The sequence below is a fragment of the Mauremys reevesii genome, linkage group 1 (assembly GCF_016161935.1).
Source record: "Mauremys reevesii isolate NIE-2019 linkage group 1, ASM1616193v1, whole genome shotgun sequence".
Taxonomy (NCBI): Eukaryota; Metazoa; Chordata; order Testudines; family Geoemydidae; genus Mauremys; species Mauremys reevesii.
In genome coordinates this window covers 172,790,558-172,815,290 of record NC_052623.1, presented here as the reverse complement: position 1 = coordinate 172,815,290, position 24,733 = coordinate 172,790,558, and the positions used below count along the sequence as shown (strand labels likewise).

The following is a 24,733-nucleotide window of genomic DNA, read 5'->3' as shown; positions in this document are numbered from 1 at the left end:
TGCAGTCTGCGCGTAAAGTGAAAATCGCATCTAGTCAAAATTACATTGAGTGTAATGGCAGGCGGAATCACCCGCACTTCAGAAACAGTCTTTAAAATTGTTGTTTTTCTCTTTTTTTCCCTTTTTTTTGCCGACCGCGTAAAGCTGAAATCGCGCATGTTAAATGCGCCTAAGATGCGACAGACCTGTACAGTGATTCAAAGATCTGAACTTCTATATTACATGAAGCTGCTACAGGGTGACCATCTTTTCAAAAGGCAAAAGCAGGACACATGCAGGGCCTTATGGTGGAGGGGAGGGACTATGGCCCATCTCAGCCCGCCTCTGGGTAGAGACTGGTGTCACCCCTAAGCCTCAGGCAAGTGTGGAGCAGCACTACAGGGCATCCAGGACACACATAATTTTCAATTTATATTATTCATTCTGTAAATTTACTGGGAGTAGGACTTTTTTAAAAAAAGCTATGTCGAATACAAAATGCCCCCTGATACACGGATGTTTTATTTTACACTACTTCTTCATGGGAAAGCTTTTACTAACAGCTATTTAAAAACCCAAAATAACAAATAGAATTGGTTTGGTGCCTAAAATGGGCGGGGGGAGGAGGAAGGGAGAAGAGACTAAGGGGAGAAGTGTTGTAGCATGTTTGACCTTCAAATGTCAATATATTCCTTCTGCAAAGAACTTGTTTATACAATCGTAAAGTGCTGTATCTTTCCCTAGGGGACAAATGCTGAGCATAGCGAACAGTTCAGTGGTGAGATGGCAGGTGCCATCGTAATACAGTTTTATGGAAATCAGCCTAGAATAGTTGCATTATAATGTGTGTCATTTCACATAATGGAAATACTGCCTAGTTTAGCATATTGGACATAGCTCCACAACCTCCTGTTGTTCTGGTGCTTTCAACAACAGGACTTGCTGATCACAAAAGTTGAATGTGTCTTATAGCTGAATGCTTTCCATTACCTCTGTAGAGAACAGCCGGGCAGTACTGATATGTCTTTCTTGGCTAGTTGTGGGCAGTTTATCCAGACAACAAATAAATTCTGTCACTTTGTGCTGTCACATCACTAAGTACTGTTTTTATAAAACCTTTTTCGTGAAGGGCAACATGGGCTTCATAAGAAATCCCTTTCCATAGGGAAAATTAACAGGGCTCTCTTACACGCACAGAGTTAACTTGGCAAATGTGATTGCAGGAGGACAGACGACTTCTTGGAAACAAACACTGCAAAAAACTATATTGTTCACTGAAAAGATAAAGCCTTAAATCTTCTTGGGAGCAGCACAATCTACATGTTTATGAACACATGTCCAAATTTTGCTCACACGAGGAAGGAACTCTACTGTTCTCTTACATGTGCCATGGGTGGAATTCAGGACATTATGTTTCTGTGCAAGGTCAAGGTCAAACAACATCATGGTAATGTGTACTTTGAAGGCGGCGATCTCTCTGCACTAGTATCACCATTTTACAGACGGGGATATATTTGTCTACCTACATTAAAGAGGCAATGGGAAGATTAGTTAGTTTGTGCATGTACAGTTCTTTGAACATGAAAAACCAATATATACATCGTGGGCTGTATTAGACATTAGATTTTTTGTTTTCTCTCAAAAATGGTAAATTAAGCACCATTTTACTGTAAGTATTAGTTGGAGATTAAATGTATTCTAAGTGAAAAGTCAGCCTGGTATGTGGGTGGAAGTATTGTTGCATGGAAGAATCCCAGGTCTGGAAAGCACATGAGGTTTTAAATTTACAGCAATGAGGCTTAGACACGTTGGAGAAGTAAACATAATGGGCTCCCTGGGCAAGGAAGTGAGCAAACAATTATTTGATGTGTAACACTGACACCCCTGGGTGGGTCCTGGGCAGTGGGGATCAAACCTACAACTTCTGCATCTTAATGCATGAACCTAGATGTAAGAACTTGCAGGATTAGAATCTGGGACTATAGGGGTTCTGGGCTGCTGATGTCTCTGCATTGCCACTTGAGGCATAGCCTGAGGTCCCCCAGGAGGACCTGTGAAGCTAGGCTAGGCAAAAAGTACCACCCAGCAAGGCCTGAGTGGAGCTCCCTCACAGTCCACTGATTGGCTGATACCAGTATTTAAACCCGGAGGCCATCTGAGGAACAGTCTGAGCAACACCATAGACTACCTGCTTCTTCTCCAGACCCTGCTTGCGATAGACCTCAAACTCTGGTTTCTGACCCTGGTTTGTCCTCGACTTCGCTATTCAATTGATGTCTATAACTTGGTGCCCGACTTCCTGGTATCCTGACCTGTCTCGACTCCAACCCTGCTACCTGCCTATAACTTGGTGCCCAACCCTGACTTCCTGGCACTCTGACCCAGCTCCCTCCTGACCGTGCTGTTTGTCTTCAGATCACAACTTAGCTGACTAGGGCAAGCCAGCCGTCCAAAGCCTGGCCCTGACACTCACACAAAAAGTTCATTTTCTGTTCCCCCCCCCACATACAAACACCAAATGACACTTTCGTTCAATGGCGATCAAACAATGAACATGTTAAATGGTCCCAAAGTCAAACAAACAAAAAATCTTATTTCACAGCTAGATTTAATAGAGGAAAGCACATTTCTATTCACATGCCACAGCTTTAAAAAACACAGAGCGTAACATATAAGTCTCCCTACAAGTCTACAGAAATACAATCTCAATAGCATTCAATTGTGAACAAATTGTGAACAAGAGGCTCAGACTCAAATTCCATCTAGAGTAATTTTTACTTCCTAAAGAGTAATTTTTCTTCAGCTTTCAAAACTCCGGTTCTTAAGCACACCCCATTGAACATTTCAATATGTTGTTCCTGAGCTGTTTATTGGTGATGACTATGAATCAGCACTTCTTCATTTTCTGCACAACTATGAAATACTGGTATGAATCTATCCATGATTTTGGGTGTAATGAAGTGATTTCCATAGCTTCAGCTACTTGTTAATTTTCTCTGCAAGAAGTATTACCATTCTGGCTTGGATGTTGTTTTTTAAAATAAATTGTAATTTCATGCACAGGAGGAATGGTGGCAGTGCTTTTTGTCTTGATTGTAAGATGATATCAAAATAAGCACAAGAAAAGAGATGTGATATAATTTTCAGCAGCACCAATGTCAAAGACTACACAGGGCAGAGACAACGGGGAAAAAAAAGGGTTATTTGCTCCTGGAGAATGTAGCCATTCCCTCATAGGGGGCTGTCGTAATAATGAGTTTGCCCATCCCAGGGAATACAGCACCAAAAGTACTAACTTTAGGGACATAAGGAGAATTCCAAACTATTTTTCAGTAAAAAAGGGAAATTAAAGCCTGAATAAAAAACCCTCTCATGATTCCACCTGAAGTGGAAATGGGTGAACATTTTTGGCACACTGCAAGAAAAAGCCCTTTGATACTGTAATTATGTATTATGGAAACTACATCTGACCAAAGAGATGGAAAAAATAGTATGTAAATCTTGTGATTAGAGACCATCATAATACATATGCATGAGGGGGCCAAATAAAGTTTGCACAGACATTCTTAATTCTGGAATTTCTTAACTTTGAGCACTGGACTTTGCAACCTTAATGTTCTCTTAATATAGGTTTGGGGGAGGGAGGGTTGTATGCACGTAGTATTTACATCATCGAGGATTGTAGAAAAGCAAGCACACACAAAAACCTTCAGACATCATCATTAAAGCTTCTGTGAAAGTCATTCTGAGGCACTGGAAGAATTCATCCCAACTAAATATTAGTCCTACTAACAGATTTAAGTTATCATCACACAGTTTTTATATATTTGAATAAGCTGTGAGACTATAAACTATAACACAAACTTATAATTATGCAATTCATATTGACATAATCCAATTTAGTTCAAGAAATCATTAACTGAATTCCCATATATCCACGAAACCCTTCAATCAATTATTCTTCAAGCATATAAATTATATCCTTTCCCTTTCAAATTTCAATGCTATAACTATGGACTACACCCAGTTTTCAATATTTACTTGGAGGGAATTCTTTTAGTATCTCACAGCACATGTTCACAACTACTGGGATCAAGGCAGGAGTGTTTTGTGGGTTGTGACTTGTTTTGCAATATTTGGTGATGTAAATCTTACTACAGATACCAGCTGACTCAGTATCAAAATTGGCATGTGTATCATACATGTGTATACATACCAACTATAAATCATCTATACAAGTCTCTTTTTCCTCCTTTGGATTTCCATTATATAAAAATTTAATAAAAACTATATTTATTCTTAATCATACATGAATGTACATTTATCTGTCAATTACCATTTATTTTTCTATGACAGAGGCTACACTCAACACTTCAGCAAAGTATTTAAACACATGCTTAGCTTTAAGCACGTGACTAAAGCACGTGCTTAAGTATTTTGCTGAAAAGGAATGCACCTAAGCACATACTTGCTGAACTGAGGCCGTAAAAGCTCACTGCAATGATTCAGTAGAGAGAACACAGATGTTGGAAATTCTGATTGAAGGGTGCTGGAAAAATATCCAGTCCAATGAGTCAATCAGTGCAGCTCTGGATTGAGAGTCAGGAAAAGATCCCTCAGAACTGAACATTTTTAACATTTGGCATATGAAGATAGTGTCAAAAGACACTGCTGCAACAAGAGACTCCGACATTGAATACGCCTGGGGGAGTTCTGTGCCACTGCGCAACGCAGAATTTGTACAGAATTCCATCCCCCCCTCCCCCAAATTGGGGCTGCAGAGCTGCTGGCCGCCAGTAGGAGCCGCTGGCTCATAGTGAGGGGAGCACCCAGCCCAGCAAGGATGGAGGCTCTGCATGCTCTGGCTGCCTGGCTTGATCCTCATTCTCCCGGGGACAGGAGTGTGCCCCGGAGATCCAGCTCTGGCAAAGGGTGAGGAAGGGCAGGGTTGCACCACACCATGTCCCCCAGTAAAGCAGCTGGAGGGAGTAAAGCATCTGGGGCTGCAGGTGTTTGGGCCAGGGGGTGCCCCGTGGCTGGGCTCGGAGGAGAAGGGATGCCCCACAGCTAGGCTCTGTGAGGAGTGGAGTGCAGGTGTCTGGGCTCTGGGGGGGCCCATGCAGCCCCATCCAGCACCCCCCAACTGGAACTGGGTTGCTGTAGAGGCTTCTTTAACTCTCGACTCCTAGAATACTCTTTTTTTGTTTTTGTATGTATTATTGACATACTTGTTGATGGGTATTTTGAAATAAATTACCAAAATAATTGAAACGGGAGTGATTATACTGTGTTATTTTAACAAATAAAATATGCAGAATTTTGCAGAAATTTAAAATATTGTACACAGTATTTTTAATTTGCTGGCATAGAATTCCCCCAGGAGTAATTTAAGGAGATCTTATTTTCAGTGTAATGTTTGCACATTTTACAAAAAAGCTATCTGGTTCATTCAGGCAGAACTGTTTTTAATATGTCTGCCAATAGCTTAGCAAAAATGTTAATATCAGCATTAGGCAGGAATATGCCCCTTTATGAAGAAAATAATACAGGTGAAAGGGTTTCCTTTCACAAAACTACTGTAACGAATGGTAGCATCTTTCACAGAATCTGGGGTATTTCTATTTTTAGCATCCTCACTAAAATATTCAAATTGCCATCCCTTTCTTCTCCTCTCCTCTCCGCTCCAGTCAACCAGTCCTGTAGGAAAACCTAAACACTGTATAGATGGGTAGGTTGAAGCTTAGTGTGTTCTTTATTTAAGGAAAACAAAGCAGCATGAGGTTTATCCGCATCAATCACACAGCTGAGTGGAGACTGAAGCAAGCTAGAAGAACTGTATAGCTTAGTTAATCTTGTCTGACTGATCAAGTCGATGACCCTAGTGTAAGTACATCTAACTGTTTGGAAGGGAGGCTTATGTGTGGGTGTGAGTGCATGGGGGTGGAGTGTTTTTTGAGTGGAAATTGAGCTGACAAAGAAAAATAAAATGGAAGCTTAAGCACTGACATAAAATTGTGTAGACTTTATATATTCTGTGTATTTAAAGAACTTAAAATTGCAAATGGGTTACCAAATAAACCACAAGAGTTCAGTATATTGTGTACATCTATGTTTAAAGGCATTATCAAGCACATGCCTTACCATTTTATGAGCATGTATATAAAAGCTTTAGTTAAATATCATGCACTTTTTTTGGTCACAACTAAGTGATAATTATTTTTAAAAAAACATAGAAATAAGAATGGCAAATTAATAAATATTTAACAAAAATTGCTTTGATTGTAAACAAAAATCGAATCTCTCAGGCTCTTTTCTGCAATGCTGAACAGTAAAAGAATACTTACTATGTCGTCTAATTTGTTTATATATGAATAAGCTATTTGATATCCTACACTAAAATGTGTACTTTTCTGCTGTCTGTTAGAAATAGGTTATCTTGCAGCGCATATTGGTATTTCAAAGAAGTTATCTGAATACAGCAATCAAAGATAGAACCCATTTACAAATAACGCAAGGTGAGACTCTACACTTTCTCATGCAATTATAATTGGAAAAATGACGTACCAAAAAGCAGAAACTGAGTTTTCATATAATTTGGTCGTTAGCTCTTCCCATTCTCCCCCAGGTTGCGGTATATAATGAGTGGCCATTCTATACTTCATTACTGGTAAATACAATTTCTTCTATACATATACAAAATAGAGACATGAGCATTTTTATCCAGGGATCTGATATGCAGTCAGTTTATTGGGACAAAATATGCCTGCCCCTGTAGAGAAGGAAAAGAGGGTGCAAGAAAGTGTGCTACCCCTTTCCACTTAATGCATGAACACAAAAGGCTGCTATAATTTGCATAGTCTGATTACAGGTGCTGGAGATTGCAAGACCTCAAATTACCTGCAGTACTCACTGCTTTCAGGGTGAAAACTCTGGTCCCAATTGAAGTCAACAGGAGTTTTGCCCTTTACTTCAAGAGGGCCAAAATTTCATCCTGGGTATTATTTTTAAAGAGAGAGATTCTAACTCAACGAGAAGTTATGGACTTGGTGCAAGAATCACTGAATGAAAATTTCTGGCCTGTGTTATGCAGATCAGGCTAGGTTAGGGTGACCAGATGTCCCGATTTTATAGGGACAGTGCCGATATTTGGGGCTTTTTCTTACATAGATGCCTATTACCCCCCACTCCCATCCCGATTTTTCACACTTGCTCTCTGGTCACCCTAGGCTAGGTGATTATAATGTTGCCTTCTGACCTTAAAATCCATGAAGGGGTTTCATGTCTGGGGGTGGCATGTGTACCGGTAAGTGATGCCAGGAGAGTTCTGGAAAAGCACTGGCTACACTCATCATCAGTCTAGCAACTCGCGCTGGTCCCTATCCTCCACCAAGCACAAAGGAGGCATTCTGCCTCCTGACACTGCTATTCAAACAGCCCTCTTCTGTCTCTTATACAGGGTAATTTAGCTCTTTAATCTCCTAAAGATCCACGATGGGTATTACTTCTGTAGTATACAAATAACAGCAGCCAGAGCCTTATTAAAAAACGGATCTAAAAATCTCAGAATGTTTTTTTGGCTATGTAAATGTAGATCCAAATTTCTGCTGCATGGTGTAAATAGAGACGCTCTGAACTTTATTAATAAAGAGGCTCTGAAACACATCATTATCCAACAATGAGAAGACAACAGAAGAAAATATTTTGCTAAGACAAGCAAAACTTCACTTACTGGATCCTGACAATCTTTCCTTTAATGAAAAGCTTCCCTTTCTCCACAATCTGAAATGCCTAAAATAATCCCAAGTGCCCAAGGCAGCATAAACTAGACACATGATAAAATTAGATTCTTGAAAGTGAAATGCATTCGTCGCATGAGACCACTCAACTTTATGTGATGTAATTTTATAAACACTGTGGGAAACCCAGCACAAATGCGTTACTTCACATCTGAAAGTAAGCAAAAGTGATAACATTTTTCTTCATCAGGTTAAATTTTCTTATTTCCCCCATGGCAAAAATGTAAGTAGTCACAGCTTGAATGTGTAGCTTTCTCTGATAATGGACTCTGATTTCATTTTAATTATTTATTGTTTATTTCTTTAGTCACATGAACTCAAGGAGAGGAAATATGAGCTATGTAATCTAATAAATTTGATCAACATTATTAGAACATTTTGCTACAAGCAATCTGCATAGCTGCCATATAGCATAGTTTCACATGAGTGAGGCTAAGAATGCAGCCAAGTGCTAAAGTGATTTGCTTCATCCTCATATCCCAGAAAGCCCCAACTAAAAGACAGGCATGCAAATGAATAGTGAAGATGTTTTGTCATGAAAGCAAACATATTTCTGCCACTCAAGCAACGTTTCTCACCCCTATGGAGAGATAAATCCCAAATGGAAATAAACTACGCACTGACTCAGTATAGTCCAAGTGTCTCTCTTGCTGAAAATATTATTTAAAAAGTCTATACAATAGTTCTTGAAGAACCACTTCAGTATGTTATAATGGTATATGTTTTAGCAGATCGTTAAGTGCAGCATTTAAAGCTTCTATTTAAAGTATTGTTTCCTCTGGATATACTTAGGCTCCTATCTTGCAACATGGTTCTTACAGGCAGACTCCTGTACCCGTCTGGATTCCCAGTGGCTTCAGTGGGGCTCTCTCTCTCTTCAGGGATCTGTCTATGTGCAGTTGATTGCAGGACCAGGGTCTTAGATAACAGTATATAGAATGGTCACAATGCTGATGCTGCACTTTTAGCAGCTGACACACATGCAGCCAGGCAGAGCAGTGGATGCACAAGACACCCAACGTACATACAGAAAGTTAATTTAACTTTTAAAAATTACACTAACAGCTTTTAGAGAAAATTCATTTCCTTAGAAAGTAATTTAAAAAAAAATCTTAGAGTTCATTTTTAACCTGGACTCAGCTAAGACAACATGGTTGTAAGTCAGGATAAAGTGATCCAAAACAGAAAGTCATACAGTGACTGTTTACATTATGCAGTAGTATCTGTACTGAGTTGCTAAAGTATAACTTTGCAGCCTGACACAGAGTACACAGAACAGATAACTTCATGTAGCGCAGGATTTTAAGAAGAGCTGAAACCAAATCCTCAGATTGCAAGATCCCTGAACTTCCAGGCACTTCGGATCATGGTAAGAACTTGGCCATGGACTGCCAAATGTTAAAATCGTAGTGGCCAAGTAGGGCCTGATGGTTGGCCACTCTTAACTGGAGACTGGCCATAGAATATTTTTTTCTGCCAAAGAGATCAAGCCTCTTCACCTCTTTATTCTTAGGGGTTGATACTGGTTGGCCCTGCCTATCATGCTCATTGGCTGCAGATACCACCAGTGAGCTAGGAGCACGGTGTGTATATAGGTATTCAAATCCCTTAGTAGGGAGACACTAATACTTCCTCTACCGCCCGCTTAGAAATGGGGGGCAGGGAAGAGGGAGTTTGCTACAAGGCTTTGGTCAGCTTTGCCACTCCTACGGGGACAGGTAATGCCACCCTGGAGGGGGCTGCTGAACTTAAAACCTCAAACAGGGAGTTGGAGGGTTCTGCCAAATCCTCAGCCTCTAATCCCAGGTTCGAAGCCACCCTCTTAAGAAGCTCCTAGTGAACTTTTATATCATCCTGAGGGACCATGTGGGAAGGTCCCTCTATTGCCTCATCAGGCAAACAGGATGAGGAGGCAGGTAACTGCTGGTCTGGCCAACTCCATGGCCTCTGCCAGAGGAGCCCCAGCTGGGGCTGGGTGACCCTGGGGATCTTGGTCTGACTCTGCTTCCCAGTCTGGGGGCGGGCGGGAGACTGTCACCGACCATTTCTCAGACTCCTCTGAAACCGATCGGTGTCCCTGCCATGGTTAGGAAAACCCCAAGGGGTTCCATAGCTGCCTGGGAGCCGGCTATCGGCACTGGGGCCACGCGGACACTGGTGGCCCTGATGGGAATGCCGATGCCCCCAGTGGGTGGCCCTGGCCTGACGATAGATCTTCCTCCTCACTCACTGAGTCTAAGGCGGAGACTTAGGGACTGAGGGACTATGATGGTACCGATGCTGCCTGTCTACCCCAATATCGTCTGCCTTCTCCTTGGGTCTCCACCAGTGACCTGTACTGGGATGTACAGTGCCATGCCTCTGGTGACCGGCGTCATCGTTCAGAGGATCGGTGATGGTACCCCGGCGATCAACGCCTTACGCTTTGAGAGCACTGCCACTCCGTAGATTGGGAGCAAGAGGATTAACGTCCCAGCTCAGGGGATCGACGCCTTGCCCATAGGGATCGGTACTGGTACAGTGACGGGACTCTGAGGACCGGCGTCTGGACTCTCCGGAGCGATGTTGCAAGCTTAGAAATTGACCCCACCGCTCCAGGAACTCGTGCTGGGACTCCGGGGACTGGCAACGCACCTCCGCAGGTCTGCGCCAGACAGCCAGGATCCCAAGGAACGTTGTCTAGCGTCCACAGAATGATGCCAGGAACTCTGACAGGTGGCACTGCTCTGGTGAGCGCTGGTGGGGCACTCCCTGTGTCAGGGTAAGGTGCCACACCAATGGGGACCGCTGGAAAGGTCCCAGAGAGTGTTTACCACTTGAACGGGGCACATCACTGGCTGGCGTGGGCGGCGCCAGAAGGAATCATATGTCCTTAGCGGCCTGAAAGGCCTTTGGTGTGGATGGCACTGCCAGGTGCTGAATGCCTCTGCCGCTTTCCGGGGTAGCGGGTGGGTCAGAAAGGGGTCTCGACAGCTCAACAGGCGCTGAAGCCTGGCCACTGTCCGGAGGGGAAGAGCTGCCTTGCACAGGTCTTTATTCCCCTCCAGCTCTCTCCTTCCCTTTACGGGACGTAGGAAAATGCCCTCTCCCAGCCTCTCTTTGCTTTTTAGCCTCCGACCAACAATGGCAGTGTGATCCGCACCAAAGCTGTGGTAAGGGCCGACTCCATAAAGAGCACTCTTAGCCGAATGTCCCACTCCTTTTTGGTCTGCGGCTTGAAACTCTTACAAATGTGACACTTGTCGCTCAGGTAGGTCTCCCCCAAACACTTTAGACAGCTTTGATGGGGATTACTGACTGGCATAGATTTTTTGCAGTGGTCACAAGGCTGAAAGCCCTAGGCTAAGTCCTGCAGGGGACTAACTATTTCTAACTTATACACTAAGGGAACTAATACACTACACAAACTTTCTAAGAACTATATACAAGAGAATTCACAACTAGGCACAGTTGAGAAGGAAAGCTTGCCGAGGCAAGGAGATGTACCAGCACAGTCATTGGCAGTAAGAAGGAACTGAGGGAGGGGGTGCCAGCCCCTTATACCGGCATATACGCACGCCACTCCAGAGGGCACCAGAACCTATGGATACCACTGAGGGAAAAACTTTCAGCATCGGTGCATGTGGCGAGCACACACATACACACAATGGAATGGACATGAGCAAGCACTCGAAGAAGAACTGAACATATTCTTAATTAGAATTCAACAGCCTATTCTCTTAATTTATGTGTTTCACCTCTGAAAAACAAAAACCACGGAGGAAAAAAACAGGATCCAAAAGGCGGGACTAAAGCCAAGAGGTTTTCTATACCACCCAACATTTATTTAATATAACAATAGCATTCAGAAGCCCTGAGATAGATCTAGGGCCCATTGTGGAAGGCACTGTTCAAACACATAGAAAAATATAAAAACATAAGAGCGTCCATACTGTGTCAGACCAATGGTCCATCCAGCGCAAGATCCTGTCTTCCGACAGTGGCTGGGGCCAGATGCTTCAGAGGAAATGAACAGAACAGGGGAATTATTGAGTGATGCACCCCGTCATCCAATCCCAACTTCTGGAAATCAGAAGTTTGGGGACACCCCGAGCATGGGGCTGAATCTCTGACCGTCTTGGCTAATAACCATTGATGGATCTATCCTCTATGAACTTATCTAATTCTTTTTTGAACCCAGTTATACTTTTGGCCTTCAAAACATCCTCTGGCAACTAGTTCAACATCTTGACTGTGCATTGTGTTTCTTTTAAATCTGCTGTCTAATAATTTCATTGGGTGACCCCTGGTTCTCGTGTTATGTGAAGGGGTAAATAAACTTCCTTTTTCAATTTTTCCACCCCATTCTTGATTTTATAGACCTCTATCACATTCTTAGTTGTCTCTCTTCTAACTGAACAGTCTCATTTTTTTTAATCTTTCCTCCGATGAAAACTGTTCCATACCCCTAATCATTTTTATTGCCCTTCTCTGTACCTTTTCCAATTCTAATTTTTTTTTTTTTGAGATGGGAAGAACAGAACAACACACAGTATTCAAGGTGTTGGGAGTATCCTGGATGTAAGCAGTGGCATTATGATATTTTCTGTCTCATTATCTATGCCTCTCCTAATGGTTCCTAACATTGTTAGCCTTTTTGACTGCTGCTGCACATTAGGCAGATGTTTTTCAATAAACTATCCACAATAACTCCAAGATCTCTTTCTTGAGGAGTACCAGCTAATTTAGATCCCATCATTTTGCATGACCCCTTCCTATTGTTTCACAAACTTTTCTGGCTCCTGGCTCCATGCTCCTTAATCAGAGCCATTGTTATTTGTGGTAGGGGTTATAGTTAAATTATTCTATGCTCCTTTGGTCTGAATAGAGATACTGCAGTATAAGTGTAAAATAGTTTCTTCAGCTAAACCCTGGTCAACCAGAACAAAACCTGCCCATGTCCTCCTCCAAATCGGCACCACATAGGAAGAGTAGGTTTCCAGACAAGGAATGAGTGAACAGTTACATACTATGATGCCAAAGTTCTTATTTTGACATTGATCAGTAGGGTCACTACCTGGACATCAGGAAATAAATGGTGAAGCTCCACCTACTGTTCCTCTTCTACCTCCTGACACAAAAAATAAAGGATTGCAGGACTACAGTCGTTCTGCCATCATTCCCTTCACTGAATAATTGGTCAAACTTCAGTTGTTCATAGTTTCTTTGGAGGAGATTAAGGTTCACACACTAGTTTTTAGCTGCACCATCTCTATACAAAGGCAAACTCCAACTGGAAGTTGGATGTAACTTAGAAGACCACCCAACCGTGGTCTTTACAATGACAGTTCCCTGATATTATTTCAAACCCTTTTTATTTTATAGCAGGAGATTTGAGGAATTTCTGAAAAAGTAGAGCCGGATGCCTCAAGAATCAGCATGGATTTGTTTCTCCCTATCCCTTTTTAGTAAAAAAAATTATTAAAAGCGATCATTTATCTCAGCACCAATTCCAGCCAATGTGCTCTTTCAAAGCAGGAAGGTCACAGAAAGGAATAGAAGGCTGATACCGGGAAAAGAATCTCATGGAAATGCTGGAGCTCTGGTTTACTGGTGGGTAAAGGAACACAGGACTCGAGAATCTTAAAGTCTAAGCATGCATGACCTTTCTCTTGCTCCCAATGATAAAACATTCTCATCGTCTTCAATGGTTCAAAATCTAGCACTAAAGAAAAAAAGCTATACCTATATAGATGTACTTGTATAGTTTTTCCTGTATATCTAACCAGAAGATGTATTCATTTCTAAGGAAAGACATATCTCCAAGTAAGAGAGAGAGAGAGAGTGTGTATGTGTGTGTGTAGGTATCCCAACTGTCTAAAGAAGTGGTTCTCAACTGGGGGGCTGCGAACGCTGAGCCCTTTCAGGGGGTTAACAGGGCCCCGCGGTTTCAACCTAGTGCCCTGGTGCCCCCCAGAGGGGATAAGGCTGGTGCCTCACCCCACCCAAGCCGGGAGCAGCGCGGAGCTGAAGCTGGACACCAAGCGAAGCCTGGAGCAGCCCAGGGCTGGAGCGGGGAGCCACGCGGGAATAGAAGTCAAGCTATGCCTATGCCCAATGCAGGACAGAGCCCCAAGTCCCGCTGGGCCCTGGAGTTTTTACAGCATGTTGAAGGGGGCCTCAGTAAGAAAAAGGTAGAGAATCCCTGGTCTAAAGAACTGTTGAAATGGACAATACTCGCCAGGAGAAATATGAAGATGTGAGAATGTTGCATAGTCATCCCTGTTTCCCAAGGAGGAGAGAGTTTTAAATGAACAGATACATATGGAGAGAAAACTGAACTGCAGATTTAAGAATCTACACAACTCACCCAAGCACCTGTAGGGAACCACAATGTGAGGGTGACTCTTGCACTGCTTCCGTCCCCTCTTGCACCAGTTTTGGATTGTCACAGGCTGGTTGGCTTCCACAACATTGGTAATTTGCAATTCAGGATAAACCTAATGTTCAAAATACAAAGAGAACAAATGTAATCAAAGGCATATTTACTGTGTTATTAAATAGTGTTGACATCGATATCACAGAGTGATGTTCAGTATCACGCCTTCCTCCATCTGTTGTATATTATGTAACTATCATTCATCAATTCTATTTCAGACAATGAATTTATATTGTTATATGATTCACCCAAGTAGAAGCTATACTCCATTAAGAAAACAAGAACCAATAATTATCAACTATGATTGTGAATGTGGCGATACCCAACTGTCTCTTTTAAAACATTAAGTGACTCCCCATCCCTGACTCCATGTCCACCTGAACTGAACATATCAATCCCTGTTCAGCTTAGTTTTCCTCAGTTGTCACCAAAAGGGACATCTTTCTGTTTAGCTACAGTGTCCCCTACCGCATAACCAGTTCATCAATCTCCTCTCAAGACTCTGAACTTCCCCTTTTTTCCCAAGTGTAATCATGGACTCATCCTAAACTCAGAGCCCTCCTTTCCCCTAACATTGTTGCATTCGGAAAATCTATTTCTGAATGTCAGCTATCACTTTCCCAATACAGCCCTCATCTGCCTCCACACTGACAGTTTGCTGAATCACTTATTCATTTGCATGCTTAGATTATTACTGTTCCCTCCTTTCTGACTTTCCTAAATTGCTCATCTCAAAATCCAGTCTGTTCCAAACACTGCAGTATACTACTCAACCCACACATGTTCACAGTCATGCCGTTCCAGCCCTGAAAGGAACTACTCAATTACAGTCATTGCCATGATCCCAATCCATCCCCATCTGCCATCTCGTTTCTCCTTCAATCCTACACACACACACACACACTTTTCCTCTTTCATTTCTGGCCCCAGCTGCTCTCCTTTGTCAGGGGTCAATTCTTCACTGGTAACCAGCTATATGGAACAGTCTACTCACCTCCCGATAATCTAGTTTCTCCATCCCTTCTTTTGAAAGGAAGTGAAAACTCATCTCTAATGCTGCCTACGATCAGTAATCCATCAACCAGATCCTCACATGGAATTTACTGTGCTACTAACTTCCCTTTACTTCTCATCTCATCAACTACTCCAACCTATCCTCAACTCGCTGTAACTGCTGTGCATGAAGATACTTCAAAGAGCATACAGTTCTGGAGCCTTAACATTCTGCCTTCCATACAGGGAGGTTTTTGTTTTGTTTTTTCTGTAGTTAGGAATTCAGTGTGTTGAATGGAATACAACTTGCAGAGTAGGAAACCCTTTGCATGATGGCTGGAGTTTTAAAGACGCCTGATTGATATTAAGTTCAATTATCATTTGTATTACTTGCATTCTGGTAGCAGATAGAGACCCAGTCAGGAGCAAGGCCCCATCCTGCTCAGCACTGTACAAACAGAGTAAAAGATGATACCTGCCCAAATAGCTTACAATCTAATTAAGATAAAATGAAACACGTGGGTGCAGCAAAGTCAGAACTGTATCTTTAATTAAAGTTGAAATTTAAAAGCATAACATTTAAATGGCAATAAGTAGCCATACATTTTTGTGCTCTTTTAGGCTGCTCTGAGATTAACACTACTTGAATTCAAGGCGCGTGGAGGTAGCACATGTATAGTGGAAAGGAGGCACAGGATGCAGTATAAACATCAAACATAGGATTATGGGAATGGGAAGTTCTCTCCTAATGGTAAATTGAAGGAGATTGTAATTGAAATACTCTACAGCCACACCCTGGACTGATGTTTAAAACACATTATAAATTACATTTAAATAATTTGTTACATGTAAGCCCAGGACAATTACCTTCTCTTGCAATGGAAAATGATCAATTACAGAAGGAGATAGTTATTCAAGGCTGAAAGATTAGCATGTTATGTGGAACATTCATATCTGACAGGGTGAATACCATCCTATATATCACATGGCATCCGGCACTGCATTAATTACTACTATAAAAAGGGAAAAGAAAAAAATCCATGACTGCATATTATCTCCATGACGGAACCACTGTACTTCCAATATTATATGGAACAGTTTATCTTTTACATTAGATCAGATGTATTTCTTTTAATAGTAAAAGGGACAGGATTTGGGGTTTTTGACTCCAACTTCTAGGACCATTATTTATATGAAGCAAAGCAAGAAATGCGAAGAATATGAGTCTATATGGATAATGTTGCTGTGGAGTTTACTACCAATATTTCTGTATTTGTGAGACCTTGGATTGGCTTTGTTCCACTTACTTGTATCTGTTCTGTATCAGACAGATTTAAGCGTTTACTATTTACACTGTAAATGCACTAAAATTTTCATATTCAGTTATTAAACATCTGCATAAAGTGAATGCAATAGAATCTACTGCTCTATCTCCTTAAGTGTGCAAGTACTGAATTTTAATCAAGTTGACAATATTATGAACGAAATAAAATCTTATTTTCACCCCCTGAAACCTGGTATCTCTTCCCTTCAGTTCTCCTCACTTCCCTTCCCCGATAAGTGAGTGCACAATCATGCTTCTGTTCCTGTTCTCTGTCACAGCAGTACCAAAATGCATTAATTAGGATTCCATGAAGCTGGTAAGTTTCAAGCTGCACTGTTGTGTAAACACTACTACTCAAAAGTACACAGGCTGTTTTGGGAGCCACAGGAGAGGTACAACAGAAGGATTTGGTTTGCTGCGTTGACTAAAGGCAATATTTGAGAGGACAAAAGTTTATCACTCCAAATATAGACACCTTAAACTGAATTTCTGATGGCATCATTAACAATACCTTGGGTCATAAGACTGAGGCATGATGCAATGTCACTGAAATGTTCTCACTGCAGAATTTTTCTGATATAGTTCACGAATAAGTCAAACCCATAATGGAAATGTGGCTACGGTACATATGTCCATTAAAAGACAACAACACACTAACATCTACAAAATGTCAAGTTTTAAAGTGTTTTTGTTGGAAAAGAAAGAAAGAAAGAAAAATCACTGACAAAAGTGTATGTAGACTTCAGGACTCCAATTCAGGAAATCTTTCCTATTCAGGACAACACTTTAGCACATGGTTAAAGTTAACCACATACTAAGGTGCCTTCCTGATGATTACAATTAACTATTGATGTGAGGCCTTGTTAAAACAGTAGTAGCAAGACACAGATTAAGATAAAATAGGATAATTAATCCATGTTTTAGCTGAAATTTTCCTTTCTTGAAATAAATTAGGTCCACAGATCCATGACACCGGGTACTCTACTCTATGCAGCCCTGGAGGCAAACCAAACCAGTCAATCAGAAGCAGACAAGGTGCGGCTCCAACCACCACTTGAGACACTTCCTGGGAAACACTAAGCACTCTATCGAGAAGGAAACTTAAGTAGTAAGATTAAACAGAACCATCCTCCTGTAGAGCAAGGTATTCATCTAACAAAAAACTTTGAGTGCCAATTAAGAATTCAATATCTTTTCCCCAACTGACAGCCCATTCACGTGGCTTGTCTCTGTGGACCGCATTACTCCAAGAAACAAAATTTCCAGGTGAGCCCTGGATAAATGTTCCTATTTTTATTCGTAATGAGGTCCACAGATCCATGACATCCAGATTTTTATACCAGCATCTATTCAAGGCAAGAACTATTTAGAGTTATTTACAGACATGAAAGAGCATACCCCTTTATTAATAGTTAATGGGATACTACTATAGTAAGGAGCACCCATCTACTAAAGTCAGCACCAGATGCTTGATGTCCAGCTTGCAGAATTTGAAGGTGGTACAAACAGATGACCAAGTAGCTGCTTTACTGATTTTCTTTTGTGTATGATCTTTCTGCCCATGAAGCTGCCACAGTTCAAACGGAGTGAGCTCTGATTCCGGAAGACTGAGTTACACTTTTTTTGACTTGTGCGCTTCTGAGATGAAAATAATTTGGACACCTGGAAGCAGAGGATTTTGAAGCCTTCTTTCCCTTTGACACTGGATAATAAAGCACAACGCATGTGTCTTTCTGACCTGAGCTGTGTGGTAAATATATACTTGGAGAGCTCAGCAGACTCCAAAGTATGCCACAATTTCTCTTTGCGGCAAAATGAAGCTGGACAGGAGGATGGAAGAACAATCTCCTGTGCTTTATGGAGCCTGCAGTTTGATCTTTTAGTATGAAGACTGATCAGTTCTGACTACCACTTTGGCCTTATGAAACATGCAATAATGCAGTTCCTGGAAAAGAGCTCACAACTCAGACACCCTAAGAACAGAGAAGATTGCTATCAAAAACACCACTTTAATGATTAGAAAGTAATGAGGCACCTTCACAAGTAGTTCAAACGGTGGGCCTGTAATGGCAATTAGAACTAGGTAAGATCACATAATATAACTTGATGCATTACAGGAGGATGTAGAAGAGATGCTGCTCTCCTTTAAAAAAAAAAAAAAAAAGTCAGGCATAGCCTGAGTCTATCTTAAAGAAATTTGAGACACTGTGGTACTGAAGCAGATGTGGGGGTTGACCTCCGGGCCCCTGAATACACTGAGTTAGTAGATTTATTTCTAGTAACTAAAATCGTGGATATTACCTCTCTGAATAAACTTGGCTTAAGAGGCTCTATTTAAGAACCAGGCAGTTAGGCTTAGATTGTCTGGATTCTGATGCATAATTGGCCCTTATATCATCATATCCCTTCTGCACAGACAGCTGATGGGAGGTCTTTGGACCACGTCAAGACGGTCAGAGAACCAAGGACTCTTGACCAGAACTGGGCTACCACAACTACCAGTGCTGCTTCTCTCCTGATCTTTTGTAGCATTCTGATGTGTAAAGGAAAGGGAAGGGAGGCATATAAAGGTCCCTTCTGGCCATCTCTGCAACAGGCTTTGTCACCTTGGCTCTGTGATTCCACCAGCAAGAGGAGGAGACTGATACTTTGTAATTCAGGTGGGAGGCAAACAGATCTATCTTTTACCAGGCAATGAAACACCTCTGGGTGTAGTTCCCATTCTGAATGATCTAACTTTCCCCTGCTGAGCCAGTTAGCCACAACATTCAGTTTTTCCTTGGATGTGAAGGGAGCGACTTGTCTGTAGTGTCTCCTTTGCCCAAGACATCAGGAGGTCTGCTTCTCTTTGAAAAACTGTAAACCATGTTCCCCTTTTTCTGCTGATGTATGACATGGCTGAAGTGTTGTCAGTCATGATAAGTAGGTGGCAAGTCCAGATACAGAAGCAAAGCCTTGAGATCATATTGGATTGCTCTGAGCTCTTGCCTTGTGCTGACAAAACTGTGTAGTGTAGACAAGGCGTAAGAATATCCATATGGGAGACCACTGAACGCAGAAAAGACAGAAGTACATGAACAGGTTGACTTTTGATAAGATTTCTTAGCTTCTCCTGACTTCCTTGCAATAAGGTGTTCTGTAGAGGACATGACACTGGAAATACATTGAGACTTTTAAACAGCTCTCACAAAACGGTGGCTCTGCAGCATACTTATTGCTTTGATGGTACTGACTCTGGATGAGGCTTGGATAAGGAAGTCACCAAAACAGGGTTAAAAGACTCCTTCCTGAGCTGCTACTAACATTACCAGCATTTTCATAAACTCTTGCGGTGCTGTTGATAAATCAAAGAGAAAGAACTTGTATTGGTAACACGGTGCTCTCAAAACACAGCTTAGGACACATCTATGAGACTGTCTAATTAGGATATGAAGATAGGTGTCCTTCAAATCTATTGATGTGCTGCAGTCCCTTTGTTCATGGCAGCTAGTGTGGATTATAAGATCTCCATCATGAATTCTGATTTCTTCATGGATCTGTTGAGATAACTAATGTCAAGAGATGCTCTGTGGCCTTGTTTTGTCTGAAGGGGAGGGACAGGTTCAGTTGCTCTAATTCACAGATCCAGAATGAGATGGGGAGTCTGCATACCCTAACTCTTCCTTAGACTACAGAAATTTATTTACAGGCTAGAAGAGACCATCCTCACAATACTGTTCATCCACACTAGCGTTGCATCTGAAAGTAACCAGGGGGATAAGGGTGGATTAGGGGGAAGTGGGAATGACAGCCCAATAGTTATGATATGGCGACCCATAGTGGCCCCTGAGGACGACAGCCCCAATACTTTCAGTCTTTTAGGTGTGGCAGAAAAATCCTTATCATGCTATTACACACTCACAGGGTTTATGAGGTGTATAGCTACAGCTTCTCTAAGGCATCTGCATACCTTATAACTCAGAATAGTTAGTACTCTTTTGCCTTAAAATCTATTTTCTGTTTTTTTGGTTTTTTTTTCTCTTTTTAATAATATTTTATTATGAGAGTCTTTAGCTCTGATTTGGAGTGTCGATCTTCCTCCTCTAAGCAGGGAGAATTTCTTTTGTGGGATTGAGTGTGCATGTCAAGAGGAAACAACACTTGTCTGTGGCCTGGTCTTTCCAGCATTGACTTCACATGCTGCACTCCATGAAGGTGACCAGGGGACATAGGTGCTAATGGATTATCCCCCATGCTGCATGCCACAAAGATGAGCAGAGGAACGAGGTGCCGTGGATATCTGCCCTGCTGCACTCTGCAGATTTATGCAGCTTGAGGGAAACAGATTTCACTCTGTGACTTGGAAATCACTTGAATCAGACTCTTAAGATGAAGGGGGCTGAGAGCTTTTATTCTTTCCTTATGTTGGGACAACTAGAGGGGTCTGAACATTTGAAAGACTTCTTTTCTTATGCCTCCCTTTGATCCTCCTGCTCAGGAGAGAGGAATTTCAGAATGACAGTCCAGGAGGGCTGGGAGAGAGAACCATGTGGTTGGTTATTCTTTTGATCAGGTTTCTGGCCCTGAAAAAGTGGAGGTTCTGACTGGAGATTTGTGCTGGAATGGCTCCAGAAGGGGGCTCCCCTGTGTCCCTCGCTTTAAGAGAAATTCCTGGACCTGGCCTGGAGATAGGTCAACTCCACCCCAAGGGAACCAGGCTCCAAACCTGAACATTCAACGGCGAGTCCTTGGCTTGTTTGCTGCACTGGGAAACAGTGCTGGTAGGGCGCAGCCCTGAATCACTGCAGGGCCGAAATGGGGCTTGCTGTACAGCAGAAGGAGGGGATGGGCCCAATGGCCCGTTACCAGACTCTCCTCCTTGTTCAGTCTCTGGATCCCTGCCAGTAGCTCCCTGCCACTGCAGAAGTACAGGAGAGAGGCTGGGCAGGTGCATCACAGTCAACAGTCATGGCTGTGAGCCAAGGCTCCATTGGCAAGGTGGGAAGTTTCTCTGGCCCTTTGATATTGTGCTTCCACCTACACTCACCCCGTCTGTATGAGGGAGTTTGGCGTGGGTAGGGAGCCATCACTTGCTACTCCTGGGGCCGCTGCCATAGCATGTGCCAAGCCTGGGGAATTTTGGTGCTGAGGTACTGCCAATGCTCCCTGGAAGCTCTCCTGCTTGGGGAGGGAGGCTGCTGGAAACCCTCTCCATGCCTGAACACTGGCTTTCCCTCTCTTAGGCTACATCAACACTATAAGCTAGGGGTGTGATTCCCAGCTCGTGTAAACATACTCGAGCTGGCTCTCATCTGAGCTAGCACCCTTAAAATACTAGTAGCTGTAGTAGCATGGGCAGCCATAGCATTGCGCTAGCCACGCAGAGTACAAACCCACCCAAATCTCGTGGGTATGTACTCAGGGCCATTAGCGTGCACCACTACAGCTTATTTTTAGCATGCTAGCTCACATGAAAGCTAGCATGAGAGTATGTCTATGCAAGCTGGGAATCACACCCCTAGCTCACAGTGCAGATGTAGCCTTAGCAGTCTCTGCCACACAGCGCTCCACATGGATGATGAGCAGGGTACAGTCAGTCCCAGAGCTGAGGAGAAAGGGAATTCTCTCTGCCAATAAAGGCAGACCCTGACGGCCTGCAGATTTTAAGACTTCTTCAAATTTGCTCTGCAGCAGATAGAAGCTGTTCTGTCTGCCTGCAGCTGGAGAGGCAGATGAAAGCTGGCCTTCTGTTAGACATGGAGCCTCACCTCCCTTGTCTCTGATTGACAGGTAGGATCTGTCTCCAAGGCTGCACAGCGCAAAGTACAGGCGAGTCGCATCATACACGCATTTAACTTACGCAAATTCAACTATACGCACTCGGCAAAAAAAAAAACAAGAAGAAGATACTTGTAAATAGTGCGGACGATTCCATCCAATGAGCATATGCCCCGGAGTGAGCGTGAGATGGGAGACGTGCATCTGCTGTTCCCTCAGTCGGTCTCAGTTCCCGCGTGCCTCTCATAGTGTGAGCATCTCGCTGGGCTGAGTGTGATTCTAATATTTAAAGATATGTATTTTGCTTACAACATGGCCCCTAAGCGCAAGCCAACTACTTCATCTGGTGCTCAACCGAAGAAACAGTGATCTGTTCCAACGCTGGAGGAAAAATTGGCTGCGTTGGACTTATTGAGAGACGGAATGTCGGTCTCCAACGTGGTGCGTAAATATGGCCACAACAAATCTAGCATCTTTGCCATCAAGAGGAGAGAGAAAGAAATTTGTCAGGCCGTGGCATCAAGTGCTCCAATAACTGCTAAGGTGACGAGCCAGGTGCATGATAAGACTTTAGTGAAGATTGAAAAGGCATTAAACTTATGGCTGGAAGACATGAACTGTAAACGTGTGCCTATCTATGGCAACACGATGCGAGAAAAGGCTCTTAGCCTCTACGTGCTGTTCAAACCTCCTGCCGAAGAGGGACAGCCTTCTGATGAGAAGGAATTCAAAGCCAGCCAAGGTTGGCTTAACAGTTTTAGGAACCGCTTCAACCTCAAAAACGTGCAGACTACTGGTGAAGCTGAATCTGCCAATGAAGAGGCAGCAAAAGCCTACCCCAAACAATTAAAGAAAATCATAGCAGAAAAGGGTTATCTTCCGGAACAAGTTTTTAATGTTGACGAGACTGGGCTCTTCTGGAAAACAATGTCCAACCGCACTTACATTTCGAAATCAGAAAGAAGCCCCTGGATTCAAAGCAGCTAAAGACTGTGAGACTATGTTGTTTTGTGGCAATTCGGCTGGGCATTTAATAAAGCCAGACTTGCTCTACAGGGCTGCAAATCCCCTGCCCTAAAAGGCAAGAACAAAAATCTGCCTGTGTTCTGGCAATCAAATAAAAAGGCTTGGGTGATGGCAGCATTATTTCAGGACTGGTTCCGCAAGTGTTTTATTCCAGAGGTCAAGCAGAAGAGAAAGGACTTGACTTTAAAGTGTTGCTGATTATAGACAACGCTCCTGGCCACCCTACGGCACTCCGATTTGCACATAACGATGTTGAAGTCGTCTTCCCCCCCCCCCCCGCCCCATACCACCTCCATCCTCCAACCTCTCGACCAAGGTGTGATTCGCTGTTTCATGGCCATGTACACAAGGCTTACGTTCTCACAGATATGTAGCACTATGGATGCTGATCCCAATCTTAATGTGATTGAGTGTTGGAAGTCCTTCAACATTGCCGATTGCATCACTTATATTAAACAGGCAATGGATGCAATCAAGCCTGTAACAGTCAATGCATGTTGGCGAAACCTATGGAAAGAATATGTGAATGATTTGAAGGGTTTCCCGACCATTGACAAAGAAGTGAAACGCATTGTTCAGGTGGCCAGGCAAGTGGGTGGTGCTGGCTTCGTCGACATCCTTGAGGAAGAAATTGAAGAATTAATTGAGAGCCATAGAGAAACATTGACTAACAAAGAGTTAGAGGAACTGATAAAATTGTCTCCAGAAGACGAAGATGATGATGACGAACAGGAAGAGCCAGCAAGTTGGAATCTTCATACATTTGCTGAAGTGTTCCAAGCAGCGAAACGCTTCAATGATTTAATTTCTAAATACGATCCCTCTATGGAACGAAGCCTCAAAATCACACGTAGTATTACGGACGATTTGAGACCATATCAAGAAATGCTCGAGCAGCTCAAGAGACAACAGTGACAGTTGCCGATCATCATGTTTTTCAAGGAAAAACAGCCAGCAGCAGATGAGCCTACGCAATCATCTTCTCGAGCTGAACCAGAGCCAACCAACCACTTCGTCTACGACTCGCTCTCCGTTACCCAAGCTCTCCGTCACCTCCGTTTCCTGGATCAGCATCAAGCCCTGACAACCTCCTGTAATAACCCCCTGTAATTACCCACTGTAATTAAAAATACAGTACTGTAAAATTATATTTTGCATATGTACTCTATTATATATTGTACATTACTGTATACATTATACATATTACTGTATAGGGTTGTATACACAAAACCATGTGCAGTATACTGTACTTTATGGGTGATTTAAGGGATTTTCAAGGGTAATTTTGACTATACGCGATTTTCGCCTTACGCGCTGACTTTAGAACCTAGCCCCCACGTAAGATGCGACTCCACTGTGCCCCATGTCATGGATCCATGGACCTCATGAATAAGAGGAAAGATGTTTGAACTAGTTTCAGCACAGATATAGCCTGTTTAA

The 24,733-nt window shown here is 42.7% G+C and overlaps 1 protein-coding gene across 4 annotated transcripts in view; it reads right to left on the bottom strand.

Moving 5' to 3' along the window:
* LOC120399100 (amyloid beta precursor protein) overlaps positions 1 to 24,733 on the bottom strand; it is a 324,609-nt gene that overhangs the window by 182,990 nt on the left and 116,886 nt on the right. For all 4 annotated transcript variants that reach the window (XM_039527027.1, XM_039526998.1, XM_039527007.1 and 1 more), the window contains exon 3: positions 14,125 to 14,254. In XM_039527027.1, coding sequence (XP_039382961.1) covers positions 14,125 to 14,254 — 130 coding nt within the window. The remainder of the gene's footprint in view (positions 1 to 14,124; positions 14,255 to 24,733) is intronic.